This window comes from Notothenia rossii (assembly GCF_949606895.1).
Source record: "Notothenia rossii genome assembly, chromosome: 7".
Lineage (NCBI taxonomy): Eukaryota > Metazoa > Chordata > Actinopteri > Perciformes > Nototheniidae > Notothenia > Notothenia rossii.
In genome coordinates this window covers 74,802,689-74,822,088 of record NC_136905.1, presented here as the reverse complement: position 1 = coordinate 74,822,088, position 19,400 = coordinate 74,802,689, and the positions used below count along the sequence as shown (strand labels likewise).

Below are 19,400 nucleotides of genomic sequence, written 5' to 3'. Positions count from 1 at the left end.
TCAAAATATGTGAATGTTAACCTATTTTATACAGTCTGTTGGCCATTCTACCGAATTGGACCAAAGTCAGGTTGCTAATGTTTTGAAATGTTGTATGTTTTTTTCCCCAAACTTTGTCATATATATCTTGTACCATATCTAAATTACACATATCTAGTAAAGAACCGTACATTTTGATATCGTATTTTCAGACTGTATTGGAATGTTCTTCCTCTACCAAAAATGGTCACTACCGAAACATAGTAAATACACTGTAGTAAAAAAGTATTATATTAACCTATTAAGATTAAACCAATCAGTATCATATCATTTTAGATGATAACTCAATATACTTAATTTTTTACAAAACATCCACTGTTTCGGTAGTGACCACAGTATTTTGTTCTCAAGGTTGTATCATATTCCCTCAAACTTATTGCTTAATCTTAAATCATAACATGCCTTATGTTGAAGTGTGAATGTTTGAAGCTACTGACCCAGAATCAGCACTTTAGTAACAGGCTGAAATAGAGGGGAATGAGGCTAGAATGCATGATCTGTTTGGTATTTTGAGCAAAACACTTCATAGACATGTTTTGTATATATCTGAGACCTATAATATATGCCCAATAAGAGACCTTTAAAGTAACACACCGATTTTCAGACTTTAAAACACATTTATTTCAAAATGGTGGGATTTACCTGCTTACCATTCCATTTTGTCACTACCGAAACGATTATGTCAATTACTGAAACGTAACCATATTTCGGTAGTGACGATTCTAGCTACAATTGAGGATAACTAAAGAATGCCCACAAGTACATGCAGCATACACATTTTTGAAGAGGTTTACACACATAAAAACCTAATACTTTGCATAAAACCCCAAAAATGTTTACTTAATTGAAGATAATATGTGTTATGTAGTGACAATTCTTAAGGTTACACGCCGATTTTCAGATTTTCAAAAGTATGGGATATAGCTACTTGCCATTCAGCCATGAGGGACAGGGATGCAGTGTCACTGCCTAGTCAAAAATGCAGCCCAATTCTTTAGATATTTACAAGTCCGAGATTTTATTCGTAATCGTTTTCCAAGTTTCCCTGCTATTCCTCCTACCTGGGTTGACACTATCTTAAGTATTAACCCTAACCTCAAGGGTACCATTTCAAAGCTATACAATACTCTTTTCACATGCCACCCTCTGCCCTCTGATAACTTTCGAACTAATTGGTCAGAGGACCTCAATATAGAGATAGGGACTGAGGTTTGGCAGTCTATTTTGAAAGGTGTCCACACATCATCCATTTTTGTGCCCGCCACGGGGTCTTGCAATGTAAAGTGGTCCATAGAGTGCACTGGTCCAAAAGTAAACTAGCTCGCATCTAACCTGGTACTGATCCTAACTGTGATAAATGTCACCTAGGACCAGCTAATCTCGCCCACATGTTTTGGACTTGCCCCACCCTATCTCAGTTTTGGAAGTCTGTCTTTGACTCACTCTCAGCTATCACGTCTGTTACCATCCATCCCTCACCCTTAATTGGCCTGTTTGGTGTCTTACCCGTTGACCATTTACTGCCATCCTATTTCGCTGAACTTGTAGCTTTCCTCACATTGCTGGCTAGGCGCGTTATTTTGATGCATTGGAAGGGTCCTCGTCCCCCCTCTCATACACATTGGATAAAGGATGCCCTATACTTTGTGAAATTGGAAAAAATTAAACACTGTATTAGGGGCTCAGACTTGAAGTTCACAAAAATATGGCTACCCTTCTGAGAACATGTTAAGTCCTTCCAGTTGGAGTCGGTCTCCATTGGCTGAGTCGCCCCCCCTGTACCGCAACAGCTCACAGGAAAGCTCACAAAATGTCTTGCAGGTTTTTTTTTTTTTTTTTTTATTATTATTATTATTATTTGTTATTACATTATTGTCTAATTGTAACTGATGTATTGTGTCTTGGGGTTGTTTGTTAGAAATCACAGGGGTAATGCATTGTATTGCTGCTGTCTTTGTGTATTGAAAATCGCAAAATTAATCATATATAAAAAAATTAAAAAATGCAGGGGTGTGGCTAAAAACCAGGCTCAGCCAACCCCTTGTGTTTCAGTAGTGACATGCAAACTGGGGACATTATTTTTTGAGCAAATAGTTTTTCCTGTTGTGGGACCGCACTTTGTACTAATTCGGTAGAATGCCCCATATACCAATGACATCACCATATAGACATTCAAAAAACAAAATGCAGACATTTTACGCTTCACAGCACCCACTGCTTTTAGGTAAACACTTTTGGATGTAATAGCTCAAACACTTTTCCTGGAAGCCATTGAGCGTGCCACAAATTAAGTGTCAATGGACCAACTCCATAAAAGTGACACCTGCTCTGATTTGTAGCTGGGACAGTTGTGTTTGTTAGAAAATATTGATTTTACTGTCAAAAGTCACTGGAATAGCACAATGTGATTTATGTTATGGTTTTGGTTTTAATTTAACTGATAAAAATAACAGTGGTGGAATGTAACTACTCTAAGTACAGAATGGGCCATTATGCGTTATGGGTTCTTTCACTATGTGTGTTATGAATACATTAATACATTACATTACAATACAATACATTAGTACATTGCATCACAATAAAGGGTTGACCCCCTCATAAAACTCATAAAAACCTGCACTGTATGTTCATTACATTACATGGCATTTAGCTGATGCTTTTATCCGAAGCGACTTACAATAAGTGCATTGCCAGGATAGCAAACCGACATGTTTTTGCTGATGGGAACTTGGGTCCCCCTCGCTGTACTGGTGCAGCGAGCCATTTAGCTGATGCAGAGCGGCAGGGGAGGTTCTAGGGGGGGCAGGGGGGGCCAGTGCCCCCCTAACACTGACTTTGGACCCCCCTGTGACCCCCCTAAAAATGAAAAAAAGTGTATGATTAAACGATTTCTTGGCTGACGGAATAGGCGGAAGTAACGATATTTGTCATTCTAGTCGGACCCATTAGAGCAGGGGTCTCCAACACGTTGATCACGAGCTACCGGTATCTCGCAAGCCCTCAATAGCCCCCACTTTACTAATATGTTTTTTTTTTTAACGCAAGCCGTCATCGCCACGGAGGAGCACACAGCCTCTGTGAGCGAGCGAGACAGAGAGAGAGCTAGAGAGAGCACACCTTTATCTATTTAATGTGTTGTAAAAAATAAATAAATCATTCCAATGGTACTATAGGACAGTAAAAAAAAAACTGTTTGAAAGGGGACTGATTAGTAAAATATGCATAAATAAAAAGAAAGAATACTAACTATAGGTAACATAAGATAAGTTAATAACAAGTTTAAATTATTTGTTATTGGTTGGGATCATATTCTAAAGATTTTTTGATTATTGAAAAGTATACAGCTCTCTTTCATATGAGTGTTGAGAGCTGTATCCATAAATTCATTTTGTGCTCAAAGTGCACTAGATTGATGCATTTAACTTCAACATTTAAAAAAAAATCTTCCCGGGGCTGCATGCCCCCGGACCCTTAGAGAAGGTTAGGTCCACCCCCAAATAAAGCAGGTTCAAATAATTAAATTGCATACATTTTCTTTTAGTAAACACTGAAAACGGGTCCCACAGACCCAAACAGCCCACAAAGGTTAAAGGTAAGCATATAATAATGTGTAATGAAACAAATACCAATAACTGTATTGCATTGTTTTCTTAGGTGTATGCGCAATTACTTCATACTGTCTTTGTATTTTTCGTCCTGCATTTATTGGTCCCCCCTCAGAAAATAACTGGCCCCAGCCTGGCCCCCCCAGTCAAATTGGTCTAGAACCGCCACTGCAGAGCGGAGTGCACGCGCTGGGCTGTACAGTTTAACCATGTCCTGGATGTAGGAAGGGCCAGATCCATTCGCAGCATGGTACGCAAGTACCATTGTCTTGAAGTGGATTCTAGCAGTTACCGGAAGCCAGTGAAGGGAGCAGATCTCTTTTTCTCCCCCTCTTCTCCCCGCTGCAGCCTAGCAGCTGATCTCAAATCACGCTCCCCTCTCCTGCAGAGGGACGTGGTCAGCTGCAGCTCACAGAATCAGCCCCCTGCAAAAACAGGGCTGGAAAGAGCAAATAGGGCTAAATGAGGCATGGCTAAAATGCAGGATCTGTTTGGTATTTTGAAAAAATATATATATTTATATACTTTATATAGGTATGGCCCTACAATATATTGTTCAAATATAGCATGATATGTCCCCTTTAAGGTATTATTAAGGTAGGGTTAATGTTGCTCTCAAAGTGCACCAGATTGATGCTTTTAACTTAAATATTTTAAAAAACATCTTGGGCTAAGCTCCCACAATCCTAAATCCACGACTGCTTGGAATTCGTACTTCGTTGCGGGAAATTTCGAGGCTGCACATGTGTAGACTCCGCGGTCTTAAAATCCCCACAATGCTTTGCACACGGACACATTTCCAAATCTTTGGCGGAAATCGTGCTCCATTTAAGGCGGGGCCTCGCTTATGACGCACACCTACACATCTGTTAGCCTGTTCCACAATTCTTCATTTTCCGAGGCTAAGAAGGATTCTTGCCTCGCTTCTGAAGCAATTGACTCGGAGGTACATGTGCTACCAAGCAAGCCTCCTCGACATTCAGAAACACCGTGGGTGTTTGTCTTTAAGGGTATGGATGTCTATTACCTCATTCACACCAACGCAACTCCGGTTCAAGCTCCGTCCTAGAGCTTTTCAGGTTCAGAACCGGTTCTTCGGTTTAGTTCCGGCTCTTTTCACACCCAGAGTCCGACTGGTGCTGCGTCATCGTTTGCGTCATGACGTAACCGTTTGCGTGCCTGCTTCATAAAGCCAAACCGCGCGGAAACCCCTCACAGCTCACACCGACAACAACTACAATGGCCGATTGTGCTCCAGCTTCCTCTGTACCTCTTCAGAAGACCATATTCCCAGTAGGTAGCTGGTCTCTTCAGTGGACCACTGCTGCTTGTTAAGTTTCTCCATCGTTGTGTACAAACTGGATAAAACGCGAGCTTTTTGTTGTTGTTCAGGAGTTGATCCCGCCCCTGCCCCTGCCCCTGCCCCTGCCCCTGCCCCCGCCTCGACGTAAGCGTGACGTATCCGGTGCTTTTGCTCTAGCCGGACAATTTTTTGGTGCTTGAAACGAACCGGGCTCCAGAGCTTAGAGGCTGCTCCGCTGCGGTGTAAACAGGAAAACCCGGTGCTTTTCAAACTGCAGCTCCGAACCGGCCCTGAAACACCGTTGGTGTGAATGAGGTATCAGAGTCAGAAGGTTGGTGGTTCAAGAACCAGCATGGGAAAGAGATGGTGTGATATGGAAAGCAAGATGGTGTGATATGGAAAGCAAGACGGTGTGATGCGATACTCAGATTGGTGTGTCTTGGTGTGTACTGCACCGTCGTGTCTTTTCGGCCATGCCGACACCTTCTGTTGAATCGGGAGGCTGTTGGCCAAAGGCCGTCGGCCAGGGCCGTGGGAAGTAGGGGTGCTGAGGGTGCTGCAGCACCCCCTGGTGGAGGACAGGGGATCTGCACTTCCACAAGATTAAATACAAATATAATACGGTTACATTTTCCATTTGCCCTGTACGATGGGCGCTGTAAGTGATGAAAGTGGGGGATGTTGGCTTATCAGGCGCCCGCAGCTCACAGCCAGCGTGAGAGAGAGAGAAATAGATAGATAGAGAGAGGGGGTGCACCGGTACCAGCGGGGAATGTTGTTAGCTTCTGCTGCGCTAACGGATATAAGAAGCTGTTTCTACAATAATGTGGAGGGAGAGCTCTCCTGTCAGACTGAGAGGCTCAGTGAGGTAAAGGACTCTTGAGTGTTTAGATAGTTCACTTTAGTCTAAATTATCTCAGTGGGTCTCAAACGTTTTGATCACAATTTATGGAAACAAATATTTCCAAGGCACTCCTTTATAATTATTAGGATAAATAAAAACAGGTTTGAAATCATTCCAATGTATACTATAGGACATTAAACCAAAAATATTGTTTAAAACTGGAGATATTTAAAAATATGCATAAATAAATAAATGTTAACTGATAAAATAAGATATAAATTAACCACAAAAATAAAACAAGTTAGCTTACATTTATTTGTTATTTGCTATGGTAGGTTATTGGATATGTTCACATACTTATTTGATTATTAAAATGCAAACCGATCTTTTTCACATGGGTGTTTTAGAGTTGTATCCCCTAGATCAGTCTCTAGTTTGGGGGCTCAAAGTGCACCAGATTGAAGCATTTTACTTTAAAATGTTAAAAAAAATCTTCCCGGGGGGGACCCCCCTAGAGGATGTGGAGTCCACCCCCCAATTAAAACATGTTCATGCAATACTGAATACACTTGAAGCCTTTTTATATAAGCTGTCCACCATATCAATACGTTTCTCTGTTTGTAGTGTAGTGGTCTTTTGTAGAAGTTTTTCATTGCCAGCTAAAATCTTGCCTAGGGCAGCAAATTGGTCAAAACCGGCCCTGGTGTCATCTCCACAGCACCCCCCATTTGAAACATGTTCCCACGGCTATGCCGTCGGCCAAAGAAATCACTCTTATTGGCTGTTCAGCTTAGCAAATCAGTCCATGAGAAGCGAAACGGAAGTGAGGGACGCAAACAAACTATTAAACTATTAACTCCAGCTCTCGGGAAACAGGTTCGGGAAAGCCCCATGAGCTTCTCGCTGTAGAAAATGGAACGCACACGCTCTTTGTTGTTTCTTTGTTGTTTGTTTATACAAACAACAAATAGCGTGAGACGTGAGGCGACGTTCCGTCGGGACGTGTTCTTTGGTGTTCTCTGGTGTCAGTTTGGTGTGTAAGGACCTTTAGTGACAGAGCCGAAATTCTCAGAGAAATTCGAAATTTTTTGAAAAAGTCAACTTTTTCGAAATTCTGGGAAAAATTCAACTTTTTCGAAATTCTGGGTAAAATTCAACCTTTTCGAAATTCTGTATTTCTAATACAAAAGACATTAAATAATAGTTAATAAAATAATAGTACGAAAATACAAAAAATAAATAAAAATATAATCATTCAACTTCTAAAATACAAAAAATATAATAAAAACATACGATAAATAAAAAAAGTACATAATACAAAAATACCAAACAGTATATTCTAAACAATGAATAAAATACATACAATTATAACAATAAAAAAATAAAGACAATATCATTAAAATATAATAATACAAAGAGAAGTATATATGTACAAATGTTTGTCAGCAGCTTTCAAATCAAAACTGCTCCACCTGTTAAAAATCTGCTCAAAGATTGTTGGTCAACCCTGTCAGAGACTCTATGACTCAGCCTATCATAACAACCTAGTGAGGCTGTCCAACAACTTAATCTCTGACCCAAACCATGTTCTGAACAGTGAATATGAACTGCTACCACCTAATCGGAGATACAGGGTCCCACGATTCAATAAAGTCAGACTGAAGCACTCCTTTGTGCATCAGTCAATCCTCACAGTAAATACAGAGCTAAATCCCAGATCAAATGCACGCTGAAGGCTCTTTGAGCATGTTTTCTCTCACTGATTGTGCTGTTATGTTAAATGTTTGTTGTTGTGTTTCATGTATTGTGTCTGGATACTTGTCTGTTGATGTTGGACATGGAGCTGCTGTGACGCAAGTCAAATTTCAGACTTGATCTGACAAATAAAGGTTTATCTTATCGTATCGTATCGTATCGTATAATAATAAACAAATATAAATATAATAATACAAAATACAAAAAAATATAATTATATACAAATTATAAAACCCTTTGTGGGCTTTCATGTTTTGAGCGACTTTGTGTCCTTGCCAGTATAAAGGGGACGAACACAAAGGTCATGTTTGACCTAATTTTGCATCAATCCTGCCTGCTCAAGCTGCTTTATTATAGCTCAGTGGTTAATGCAAGCAGACCAGATCGAGAGATCTTTCCCCCGGGGATCAATAAAGGTTTATCTTAAATCTTATCATTATTTTTACACTGTTGCATTGCTACTTCTTCCATCACTTCCATATAACCACTGACCACTGCCAAGCATACATTTGATATTTTTTGTCATAGGTTATGTATTTCCTGTAACTCACATAGTTAGATAAAGTAAATATCACATTTTTCAGAAGGAATATTATAGTTTGGGAAATTGGATTTTGTTTTCCGAATTTAGTCCAACTACTCTAAATAAATAAACTCAATTAAGAAAATTGTGCAATTATAAGAAACCTGCTCTATGCAAGTATCATTATTCTCTCTTTTATTATGTAGACATGATGTGTAATTACGTTTTTCAGTCTGAAAGTCTGGGGTTATGTAGTAAAGTTAATTGCAAGATTAGTTTCAGATTCCCATTTCAGTTTTTAATTATCTCTCAGTGAAATTTACTATTTTGTGTTCAAGTCACGTTTTGTTAAATTAATTCAGTAGTTTTTGAACAGGCAGAACTGTGGTTACCTAAACAGCCTGACAGGACCCTCCCACTCTCCAGCGGATCATGACTGCAGGAAGCTACGGAGCCGGTGAGGAAATAGCATTCATTTTCATGTGATAAAGCTACAAATGTGTGTATTCGGGTCTGGGTGTTATTGTGTATTAAATACTGGGACATTAGCTGCCTGTGGTTATAATACATGTTTTTTTAAATGGTGTAGTTCTTTCTTGTTTTGTAGCAGCAGTTAGCTAGCTTACTGCGTCTTTTTGGCTAACGTTAATTTCCATGTAGCTTTAGCTGACCGGTAGTTCACCAACCATCAACGGGTTCTGGGTGTCAAGGTAACGGTAACCAACACCGTTTACATCAGGTCAAACTAGACGGATTATAAAGACATTTTAACGTTGCGTTTATTGTCAATGAAACAATCCCGGATGTACAAACTAAGCGCTCATTGGATGGAGGAGCCACGCTGAACTTTCCTATTGGACAGAGATCATTCAGGCTTTTTGTTTACTAGCGACTGTCAAGGATTTACGTAGGAGCGCGCATCTTTACTTATAGTGCAGCTATGTTGGGTACTTCGGGGTTGACTTGTTGTTTAGGCCGGATTTACCTGTTAGGGGCCCTATTTATCCTCAACCTCCTGCTGTGTGTGTGCGCAGCATGTCTGTCTCTAAGTTTCATTTGAGTGCAATGCACATAGCAAACTATACAGCCGCTAAGACTAAGAACAGGAAGTGATTATATTTATTTAAAAGATGCAATAAGGTGGAATGGGGGGATCGAACATAAACATCCTACATATTCACACCAACTGGTTCACTATTGCTGTATTTGGATTACTTTTAAATAATCATATGATAGTTATTTTATGTTTTAAATTTGACGTTTTACAATGTTGTTGTTCTGTCCAGAAGTGTTGTCAGGTTTAAACCATACAGTCTATACAGTAGTTAACACATTGTTAGAAACTGAATACCTTTGGACCCTGAATTAAAAAAAGACATATAATTGCGTCATGCTGGGCTCTGTTGTTATGTTGTTCTCAGTTTGCTGTGGCCTTATAGACTTTATACCCAATTGACTAATGAATGGCCTATATCCAGCCCCAGGTACACTGTGCATCACATAGTTTGCAGTGATTTGCAACATCATTTGGAATATGGACAATTTGAGAACATTATACAATTTATACAATAATTAGAAAGTGATTCAGACTCAGGGCTACAGAATTATAGAACAATGTAGCACCCACACTCTTTTGACATTTAACTATAATTATACATTTCCTGAATTACATAATAAACATTGGATCAAATTGAATGGAAACTATGAGCATGGCTAAGATTGTATAAAAGACTGTTCAAAAAGTGTTTAGAATTATGGCTGAAATCAGTATTGTAATGATAATAATGATATTCTGTTGTATCGATATGTATCACAATATGGCAAATGCATGCAATATCATAGATTCAACTGATGACCTGTGTCCCACTGTGATGTTCATCCGAACTCCTGTGATACATATTCTTGCTCTTTCAATCTTTTGATTTTTTAAAACTAATTTTTTCTCAACTCATCTCTCTGGCATAGGCTTAAGGATGGGGCTTCTGTGGGTCCTGCTGCTGTCGTCGCTGCTCTCTGCAGTATCTGGTGCTGCCGACTCCAAGGCTGTCACCACCACCCTCACAACCAAATGGACTGATACCCCTCTGCTGCTGGAGGCCAGGTACGACTCTGCACTGCTCAGCAGTAGCAGCCATTTGGCAGCATTACATCTGACATTACATTTTGGAAGCAGATAATGGATACATCAATGTCCTGAGGGTTTGTAGGGTCATTACTGAGGCTGTCCTCTAAGTGAGTTTAAACTTCTGTCTCAGTGGTGCGTCCTTGAGCCAAACGCTGAATACTTATAGGCTTCAGATGAAGTACTGTGCTGCAGCTGACTAGAGCTGCTTATTGGAAAGAATCCAGTGATATGAACAGAACACTGGGATCTTCATTGGCATTAAGACGCTCCCTGTATCATCCAACATCATAGCACTGCAGTTTATGCAATCTAAGCCACTGTAGGCCCCGACATTTGAATTGAAATGATTTATTAAAAATAATTTGTGGTTTCAAGAATTGTTACAGTATCACAAAACACAATATGGCGATACTATAAAAACCAAGTGTTCATGATTTATCCAAATGTAGCTGTAACAATTTACAAGCAGTAAGTGTGTCATAAATAAATAATAGCACAGCTCATAAAACTGCCACCTTCTTCTTCCTCTCCCACAGTGAGTTTCTGGCAGAGGAGAGCCAGGAGAAGTTCTGGGACTTTGTGGAGGCCAATCAGAACATAGAAGGAGAGCATGATGGTAAAGTAAAGCCACTTAACACCAGTTTAAACTTTAAGACTTGGTGCTTGGAGCAGCTAAATCTATGAAGCGTATACAAGCCTCATGGAAACATTTGCAGTGTCAGTGATTTGGCTAAACATTTCTGCAAGTAATAACATTTTAGTACAGAGCGGCAAGTGGTATATTTGTTCTTGTCATTTGGGTCTCTGTTTGTGAGAGGCTTTAAATAATTTAAATTGAGTGAGAGAAAACATGTCAAATAACACGCATTGTTTCTGATTGTGCGTATTGTCCCGTGTCCTGTGCAGACACAGATCAGGCCTACTATGACCTGATCGTAAAGAAAGCCCATGCCGTGCTCAGCTCCCTCCAGGTGAACATGCTGAAGTTCGCCCTCTCTCTGAGAGCCTACTCTGCAACAGTACACTCCTTCCAACAGGTACGATACGAGGAGGATATGATTTGGTGTTTGTTTTGTTTGAACTGCATACGAGTAGTGTCATATTATATTGAATGTGAAAGAGAGATCCTGCTGTTCTCTTTCAGATTGCGTCCAATGAGCCTCCTGCCTCTGGCTGCTCAGCATTTTTCAGCGTCCATGGCGAAAAGACTTGTGATGAAGATAGTTTAGCAGAGCTGCTGAAAACGGCCCCTCAGAGGTAATTTAAGACTTATACAATATAGACTCAAAGGACATACACCAGTAAAATAATGACTGATGTCTTTCCTGTCTCTTTTTTCAGGCCAAAGCCATTCCTTTTTAAAGGCGATCACAAATACCCAGGATCAAATCCAGAGGCTCCTGTTGTCATTCTGTACGGCCAGTTCGGGACACCGGAGTTCGAGAGGCTTCACCAAGTCATATCATTCAAAGTCCACGAAGGCCTGGCGACATATGTGCTCCGACATTACGTTGCTGTAGGTGTTCCTTATACCGTTATCATTAGTTTATTTGTGCCTGCTTTGTGACAGAAGTCTGGCCAGCTACAGTTAATATTGTTTGGCTTGTTGAAGCTAGCATCAAGAAGTCAAGTTAGGTGACTTTTCTACTTCCTGGAAATATTGTTTTTGTGGTTAGACTGTGTGCAAGCAGCATTGTATTTAAAGAAGGATAAGCATTGAAGGACAAATGTTGCTTTGATCTTGATTAAGATGAGGATGATAAACTACAGTTAACAGCATTAAAAAAGTAGGAGTGTGGAAGAAGATAAAACATATAAATCAACCTCATTCTCACACGCATTGTATTCACACTTAGCCAGATACACATTATATCGGCATATGTTCCATCTGCTTTTTCTTTCTCACAGTCAGAAATACAAACATAAAAAAAAAGGTGCAAAGTGAAACACTGCTACTGTATGTAGATTTCTACCTACAGGATTTGCTATTTCCTGTTGCTTTCACTGACACTTAAAGTGTTGATTTCGTCGCTAGAGAGGTTGTCAGGTTGAATCATAAAGTTCCTGTAAGGGGCAAGCCAGAAAAAGTAAATTTGTACCCTCTTCACACAACAGCTGGAATCTTCACGGATGCATACACTGTAGGTGTTATGGAGAATGAAGCAGAGTGTTGATTAAAAATCACTTCTAAAAAAAACCTCTGGGCTATAATTGGATTTTTCTTTTTCACCTGAGATAAACAATTTGTATTCCAGTTTATCATGTCGGGTTTAAGTTGGAAGGCTTTTTTCCAACACGTACAAATACAATAGATACGTTTTTTCCGACCTTTAATTATGCAAGATTATTTCCACCATCTGTCTATCAAGTTCTAGCCACTATATCAATTGTATCACTCGACGGTTTATCTTGTTTTTTTTATCAAAGCTTCGGGGCAAATCGGGCGCGCTTAATGTCTCTTGCACTTAGCGAGCAACAGCTGGTAGTTTGTACTTGAAAGCTGGAAAATGAGCGACTGGCTCAAGTGTTTGATACAAGTAAGATGCATTTATTGTTTTGCAACAGAGATGAAGACAATTACAAAAAAATGGTACAACAGCTGAAACCACATGAGCAAATGATTTTGTTCTGCTCAGTTGTGTATGAATTGGAAACATTGCTGCTGCGATCGAAAGAGAGATTGACAGCTTGATTCGAGACTTAACTGCTCTCGGTGTCTTTTGAATTCATTTACAAATGCATGTATCTCTCGTTGATAGGAAGTGGTCAGTCAAGGCACATCAAGCAATCTGTCATTCCCGTGATAGGGATAAGGAGGACTTCTCCATTTCTTTTTTACAACTATTCCTTCTTTCCCTTCAGAATCCCAGTGAGAAGAAGGTCTATCTGTCGGGATACGGAGTGGAGCTGGCCATCAAAAGCCAGGAGTACAAGGCAAAGGACGACACACAAGTCGAAGGTGCCCACACATGAAATATTGATACACTCATGCCCATGATGGTGAAATCCCGGGGGAATCCCTCATGTAGATAACAAGTGAATTGATTGTGGTTTCAGAGGCGGAGGTGAATGCAACAATGTTTGGAGAGAACGATCCTGTGGACGAGGTTCAGGGATTCCTTTTTGGCAAACTGAAGTGAGTATTCTCATAACTTGGATTGGTTCCAGGAACTGCACCACGCTCACAGCGGTCCACGCCTTTTTATCCTTCTGTTTTAAAATTGTTTTGCTTCGAAGCCCCTGACCTTAACCCCTTTGAGTTGAAAAATGCACCTAGGCTTGTGTCTGAAACTGGCCCACCAATTCCCCCCCCCCAGCAAAACACTACTAGCAAGGCAAGGCATTTGTATAGCACAATTCATACAGTCATGCAATTCAAAGTGCTTCACAGGATCAAACAGATAAAAACACAATACATTTTAATATGTTCAAACTGAGAAGAAATACAAAAACACACAAAACAATTAAAAGAAAGAAAACCATGCGTCTCAGTTTGTCTGATGTTGGACATGGAGCTGCTGAGACGCAAGTCACATTTCAGACTTGATCTGACAAATAAAGTAATATCGTATCGTATGTTTAACAGTTCAACAAATAGAAAGAAAAAAAATGTTTTTAGACCTGATTTAAATGATTCTAAAGTGCTCGCCATTCTCAGATGTTCTGGGAGTTTGTTCCATGCGTTAGGAACATAAATGCAAAAAACTGCTTGCCCACGCTTTGATCTCACAAATGGAGCAGCCGGCCTGCGCCTGAAGACCTGAGGGGTCTGCTGGGCTCGCACCGCTGAAGAAGGTCCTTGGTAGCACACCACCCTTAACACACTTTATGTACACAAGATAACAAAAAATACACAGGTTTGAAGTAGAACAAGTGGACTGTTCTTCAGGAAGAAAGCACATATTTGCACTGGCATTAAGGTGGCAATGATCTTTGCATCCATCTGACCAGTATATTATTACATATCCTATTATACATAATATACTAGTAAATAACAGTTAAGGAAGTTCATAGACCCACATTTATATGTATTGTGTCGTAGAAATGCAATGAATTGTAAACTGGTCTCATTTGTAAATGCAAAGTACTAACTTGTCAAAACACATCACCATTCATACACCTATCTTTGATGACCCTCCCAAACAAAAGGCACTCTATAGCTGAATGTTCAGCTTCTAGAATCAAAACCGTGCTTATTTTATTCAATATCTGTCTTACGGCTTCAGCTTCGGTTGGGCCTGTCGAAAGTAATGAGCAAGCCCACGTAGTTGATGCATGTAAAAGGATTGTATCAACAGAGATAAAGATAAATACAATGAAGAGAATGGAGCCACAGCAGAATCCACATGTGCAACCTGTTTGCTGCTCAGTTGTAAATGGATTGGAAACATAGTTAAGTTCAACATCACTTCCTGCTCTCGGCTCTCTCCCTGCTGCCTTCAGACTCTCTAGGCTGTTAGGATGTACTGGCAATGGTGCCAAATGAATAATTAGTTATTTGAAAACATTTGGCTGTAATAGCCTCAAGGGACTCCAACCTCTCCTCTCTCAGCTTTAATACGTATATTTTACTTTGCAAAGGCCCCGTTCATCAAGCTGTCCACCCTGAAAATGTTCCGGATGGCCAGTCCCATTATGCCTGTCTGCCTGATAAACTAACCTGAAAATACACAAATCAATATGCGAATATGTCAAATCTCTTTTAATGAGCAATTAGGGAATTTAGCAGATGCACTTACTCTCTTCCTCTGTCTGCTTTGTCTCTTTTTACTAGGACCGTCTACCCAGAGCTAAAGGAGCAGTTAAAGGAGTTGAGGAAACATTTGGTAGAAAGCACCAATGAAATGTCACCTCTGAAAGTCTGGCAAATGCAAGGTGGGTCTCCAAATCACATTATCCTGCAAAATATATGTTTTTCTTTTGCTCCTTAGTTTAACATGATAGGACGCTAAAGGCACATTTCCACTGCAGGGCCTCGCACGGCTTAGTACGGTATATTTAGGCCTTGGTAGGCCAGGCTCACTGTATGCTGCGTTTCCATTACAGTTTAGTGGCTGGGGCATAAACATTATTTTATAAATAATAAAAAACGTGTTTATTGGGGGAGGGCCCTCTCACGGTGCCGGGTCTGTGTATAGGCCGTTGGTGTGAGTGTGGACGGTCGGAGAATATACAACGTTAGCTTAGCCGATCTCCATTCAGAAAACACGCATTTAAAAGGTTTTTCGCCTGCCGTCTGTCTGCAGACTCGTCAAAGCATTAATTCATGGTTTTTACTAACCGGTATCAGTATGTTGTTACTTTGGCATCATTTTGAAAAGTGTATTACAATTAAATCACGGTCACATATGTTCATCTTGTTGTAGTTGTAGCCCCCTTGGCAGCGATTCTCTCACTAGTTTAGCATATTCAGCCCGGTTGTTGGCCCGGAAAGAACCACGATTTTGGAGGGCCAGAAAAACTGTGAAAAAGTACCTGTTAGCCGGAACTACCCCCTAGTGGAAACACAACAAAAAACGTGCCGGGTTTGGCACGGCACGCTTAAACCGTGCTACGCGCTGCAGTGGAAATGCGCCATTAGATACAGTAAGGAATATGTCTTGACTCTGTATTATATTCATTATAAATTAAAAGACGTATGGAAAACCTACTGACCCAATGTCTTGACAGGATAACTAAATAAACTCAGAGGGCCTCTGAGCTCTAAAGATAAAGACTTCCTCAGATCACTGTTAACACCTGCAGGGATTATTCCTGTCACTTACATTTTGAGGGGATCGATGTTATGATCCTGTAAAGACGCCCCGAGGACTCGGACTGAGCCCTGTGTCCTTTAGTCTCATAGCCTCTGTTGACAAATGATAATTATATAATGGCAGAAATACCATCCTATTTAAACAGTTGTTTCTTTCCCCGAAAGATGTCCATCTGTCATTTCATAGAAATCTGGTGGATAGATTTTTACAAATTATTTATAAAAAAACAAACATATTAAGTCTATCAAGCCAAACCTTCTTTGAACCAACGTAGCTTTATTTAAAAAAACGACTGGCTCCATCTTGAGAAACTGATGTAGAGTGAGACATTTGGATGGATTTTTCTGATTAATTAAATGTATTAAATTCCAAGACATTTCTGTACATGTTAACTTTGAATACAATGACAATGGTTTTAAAATGTTAACTCGTAACCCTTCCCTCACACACACTGAACACATTGATATTGAACATCTTCCAATGAGAGAACGTACATCTCTGTTGTAGACGTCGACGCAGCGGCTGCATTAGTTCGATTTGTTCCATCTATGCACTGATTATAAATAAGTGAGCATAAATGAATATTGGCTTTGGTTGCTTTAAGGGTGAGATCATTCCGCCGGTGAATCAAACTCTTGGTGGAAAATGTATCCGTCTAGTTCTGTAATCAATGGCTGCGGTCGATCAGCATCCTCTTGATACATTTCAGCAATGATATCTTAGAAGACTTGAGAGCTTGGTCTGCAGCAACATAAAAGTCATATTGATTAGGGTTACATCATCTATTGGATTACGTTTTCAAACAAACTTTCACACAATCTGTCTACCTTTTTGAAGTCTATACATACAGTGGGGCAAAAAAGTATTTAGTCAGCCACCAATTGTGCAAGTTCTCCCACTTAAAAAGATGAGAGGCCTGTAATTTTCATCCTAGGTATACCTCAACTATGAGAGACAAAATGAGAAAGAAAATCACATTGTCTGATTTTTAAAGAATTTATTTGCAAATTATGGTGTAAAATAATTATTTGGTCACCTACAAACAAACAAGATTTCTGGCTCTCACAGACCTGTAACTTCTTCTTTAAGAGCCTCCTCTGTCCTCCACTTGTTAACTGTATTAATGGCACCTGTTTGAACTCGTTATCAGTATAAAAGACACCTGTCCACAACCTCAAACAGTCACACTCCAAACTCCACTATGGCCAAGACCAAAGAGCTATCAAAGGACACCAGAAACAAAATTGTAGACCTGCACCAGGCTGGGAAGACTGAATCTGCAATAGGTAAGCAGCTTGGTGTGAAGAAATCAACTGTGGGAGCAATTATTAGAAAATGGAAGACATACAAGACCACTGATAATCTCCCTCGATCTGGGGCTCCACGCAAGATCTCACCCCGTGGGGTCAAAAGGATCACAAGAACGGTGAGCAAAAATCCCAGAACCACACGGGGGGACCTAGTCAATGACCTGCAGAGAGCTGGGACCAAAGTAACAAAGGCTACCATCAGTAACACACTACGCCGCCAGGGACTCAAATCCTGCAGTGCCAGACGTGTCCCCCTGCTTAAGCCAGTACATGTCCAGGCCCGTCTGAAGTTTGCTAGAGAGCATTTAGATTATCAAGAAGAGGATTGGGAGAATGTCATATGGTCAGATGAAACCAAAATAGAACTTTTTGGTAAAAACTCAACTAGATGTGTTTGGAGGAGAAAGAATGCTGAGTTGCATCCAAAGAACACCATACCTACTGTGAAACATGGGGGTGGAAACATCATGCTTTGGGGCTGTTTTTCTGCAAAGGGACCAGGATGACTGATCCGTGTAAAGAAAAGAATGAATGGGGCCATGTATCGTGAGATTTTGAGTGACAACCTCCTTCCATCAACAAGGGCATTGAAGATGAAACGTGGCTGGGTCTTTCAGCATGACAATGATCCCAAACACACCGCCCGGGCAACGAAGGAGTGGCTTCGTAAGAAGCATGTCAAGGTCCTGGAGTGGCCTAGCCAGTCTCCAGATCTCAACCTCATAGAAAATCTTTGGAGGGAGTTGAAAGTCCGTGTTGCCCAGCGACAGCCCCAAAACATCACTGCTCTAGAGGAGATCTGCATGGAGGAATGGGCCAAAATACCAGCAACAGTGTGTGAAAACCTTGTGAAGACTTACAGAAAACGTTTGACCTCTGTCATTGCCAACAAAGGGTATATAACAAAGTATTGAGATGAACTTTTGTTATTGACCAAATACTTATTTTCCACCATAATTTGCAAATAATTTCTTTAAAAATCAGACAATGTGATTTTTTTTTTTTCTCATTTTGTCTCTCATAGTTGAGGTATACCTAGGATGAAAATTACAGGCCTCTCTCATCTTTTTAAGTGGGAGAACTTGCACAATTGGTATCTGACTAAATACTTTTTTGCCCCACTGTAAATGAAACTCTTTCTGGTTTCTATGTGATCGCATTGAAATGTCAGTCGCAGGCTGCTCTGATTCGACTGAATAAAGGATGTGAAGGGATTAGAGATTCGCTCGACAGTCAGACATGTCATGGTGGTGTCTGTCTTTATCTTTTCCCCCGGTGGGGCTCATTAGCTCAGCCTGTTTACAGAGAGAGGGAGACCTCGGGGGACTGATAACCACAGAGGCTAGGACACCATTACAGCGATGCTCACTGCATTGAAATAGTCTTCATCTCTTTGAAAGCTCCATATACTCCTACACAGTATCTTCTCTACTCTTCTAAACATAGACATCTGTCACTATGTACTACTCTATATTCCTAATCCTACCTTTAATCCTTTGGGATAGTTTTAATGAATGCTTCTGATGTGAAGACATGCATGTTAACATGGCATTATTTGCTCATTAATATGTTAATTAGCTTAACTGATGACTTCTTTTCAGCCATGTTAACAACTCGCTCCAGGGATTGCATCGCGTCTCTGACGGTAGATCCAACACTTTGTTCCGAGTCAAATTTGTAAACGACAATTTAAAGAGATTGCATGATATTTTGTACTGATACACATGGTGTCTTACACCACCATTGGGTACACATTGGTGGTTTTGAGTTCATGTCTCAAACAACTATTGTGCCCTTCAGCTCAGGATGAATTGTTGTTAGTGGTGGAAAAGATATTCAGGTATATTAATATGTCCCTATAGCCTGTTTTACATTGAAGTTGTCTGAGGTCCTTACCACCAGCTGCTGTTGCAGTAATAAGTAGTGTACCTTTCTTACTGTCCCAAATCTGCACAATGTAGTGACTGCTTTTTCATATTTTTGTTTACTTAGTTATGTTCTCTGTATTTTACATGTCTGTGGTATGTGTAATAATGTGTAACGTTGCTGCCTTCTTGGCCAGGTCAGCATTGTGAATTACATTTTATCTCAAAATCTTTTATCTCTTTTTATCTGGTTAAATACAAATAAAATGAATACC

The 19,400-nt window shown here is 40.2% G+C and overlaps 1 protein-coding gene across 2 annotated transcripts in view; it reads left to right on the top strand.

The window, feature by feature from the left end:
- The window catches only part of uggt1 (UDP-glucose glycoprotein glucosyltransferase 1), a 47,608-nt gene that overhangs the window by 2,023 nt on the left and 26,185 nt on the right, over positions 1-19,400 (top strand). For both annotated transcript variants that reach the window (XM_079694461.1, XM_079694462.1), the window contains exons 2-10: positions 8,446-8,526; positions 10,035-10,170; positions 10,731-10,810; positions 11,101-11,231; positions 11,339-11,451; positions 11,536-11,710; positions 13,057-13,153; positions 13,252-13,330; positions 14,969-15,069. In XM_079694461.1, coding sequence (XP_079550587.1) covers positions 8,502-8,526; positions 10,035-10,170; positions 10,731-10,810; positions 11,101-11,231; positions 11,339-11,451; positions 11,536-11,710; positions 13,057-13,153; positions 13,252-13,330; positions 14,969-15,069 — 937 coding nt within the window. In that variant the 5' untranslated portion in view covers positions 8,446-8,501. The remainder of the gene's footprint in view (positions 1-8,445; positions 8,527-10,034; positions 10,171-10,730; positions 10,811-11,100; positions 11,232-11,338; positions 11,452-11,535; positions 11,711-13,056; positions 13,154-13,251; positions 13,331-14,968; positions 15,070-19,400) is intronic.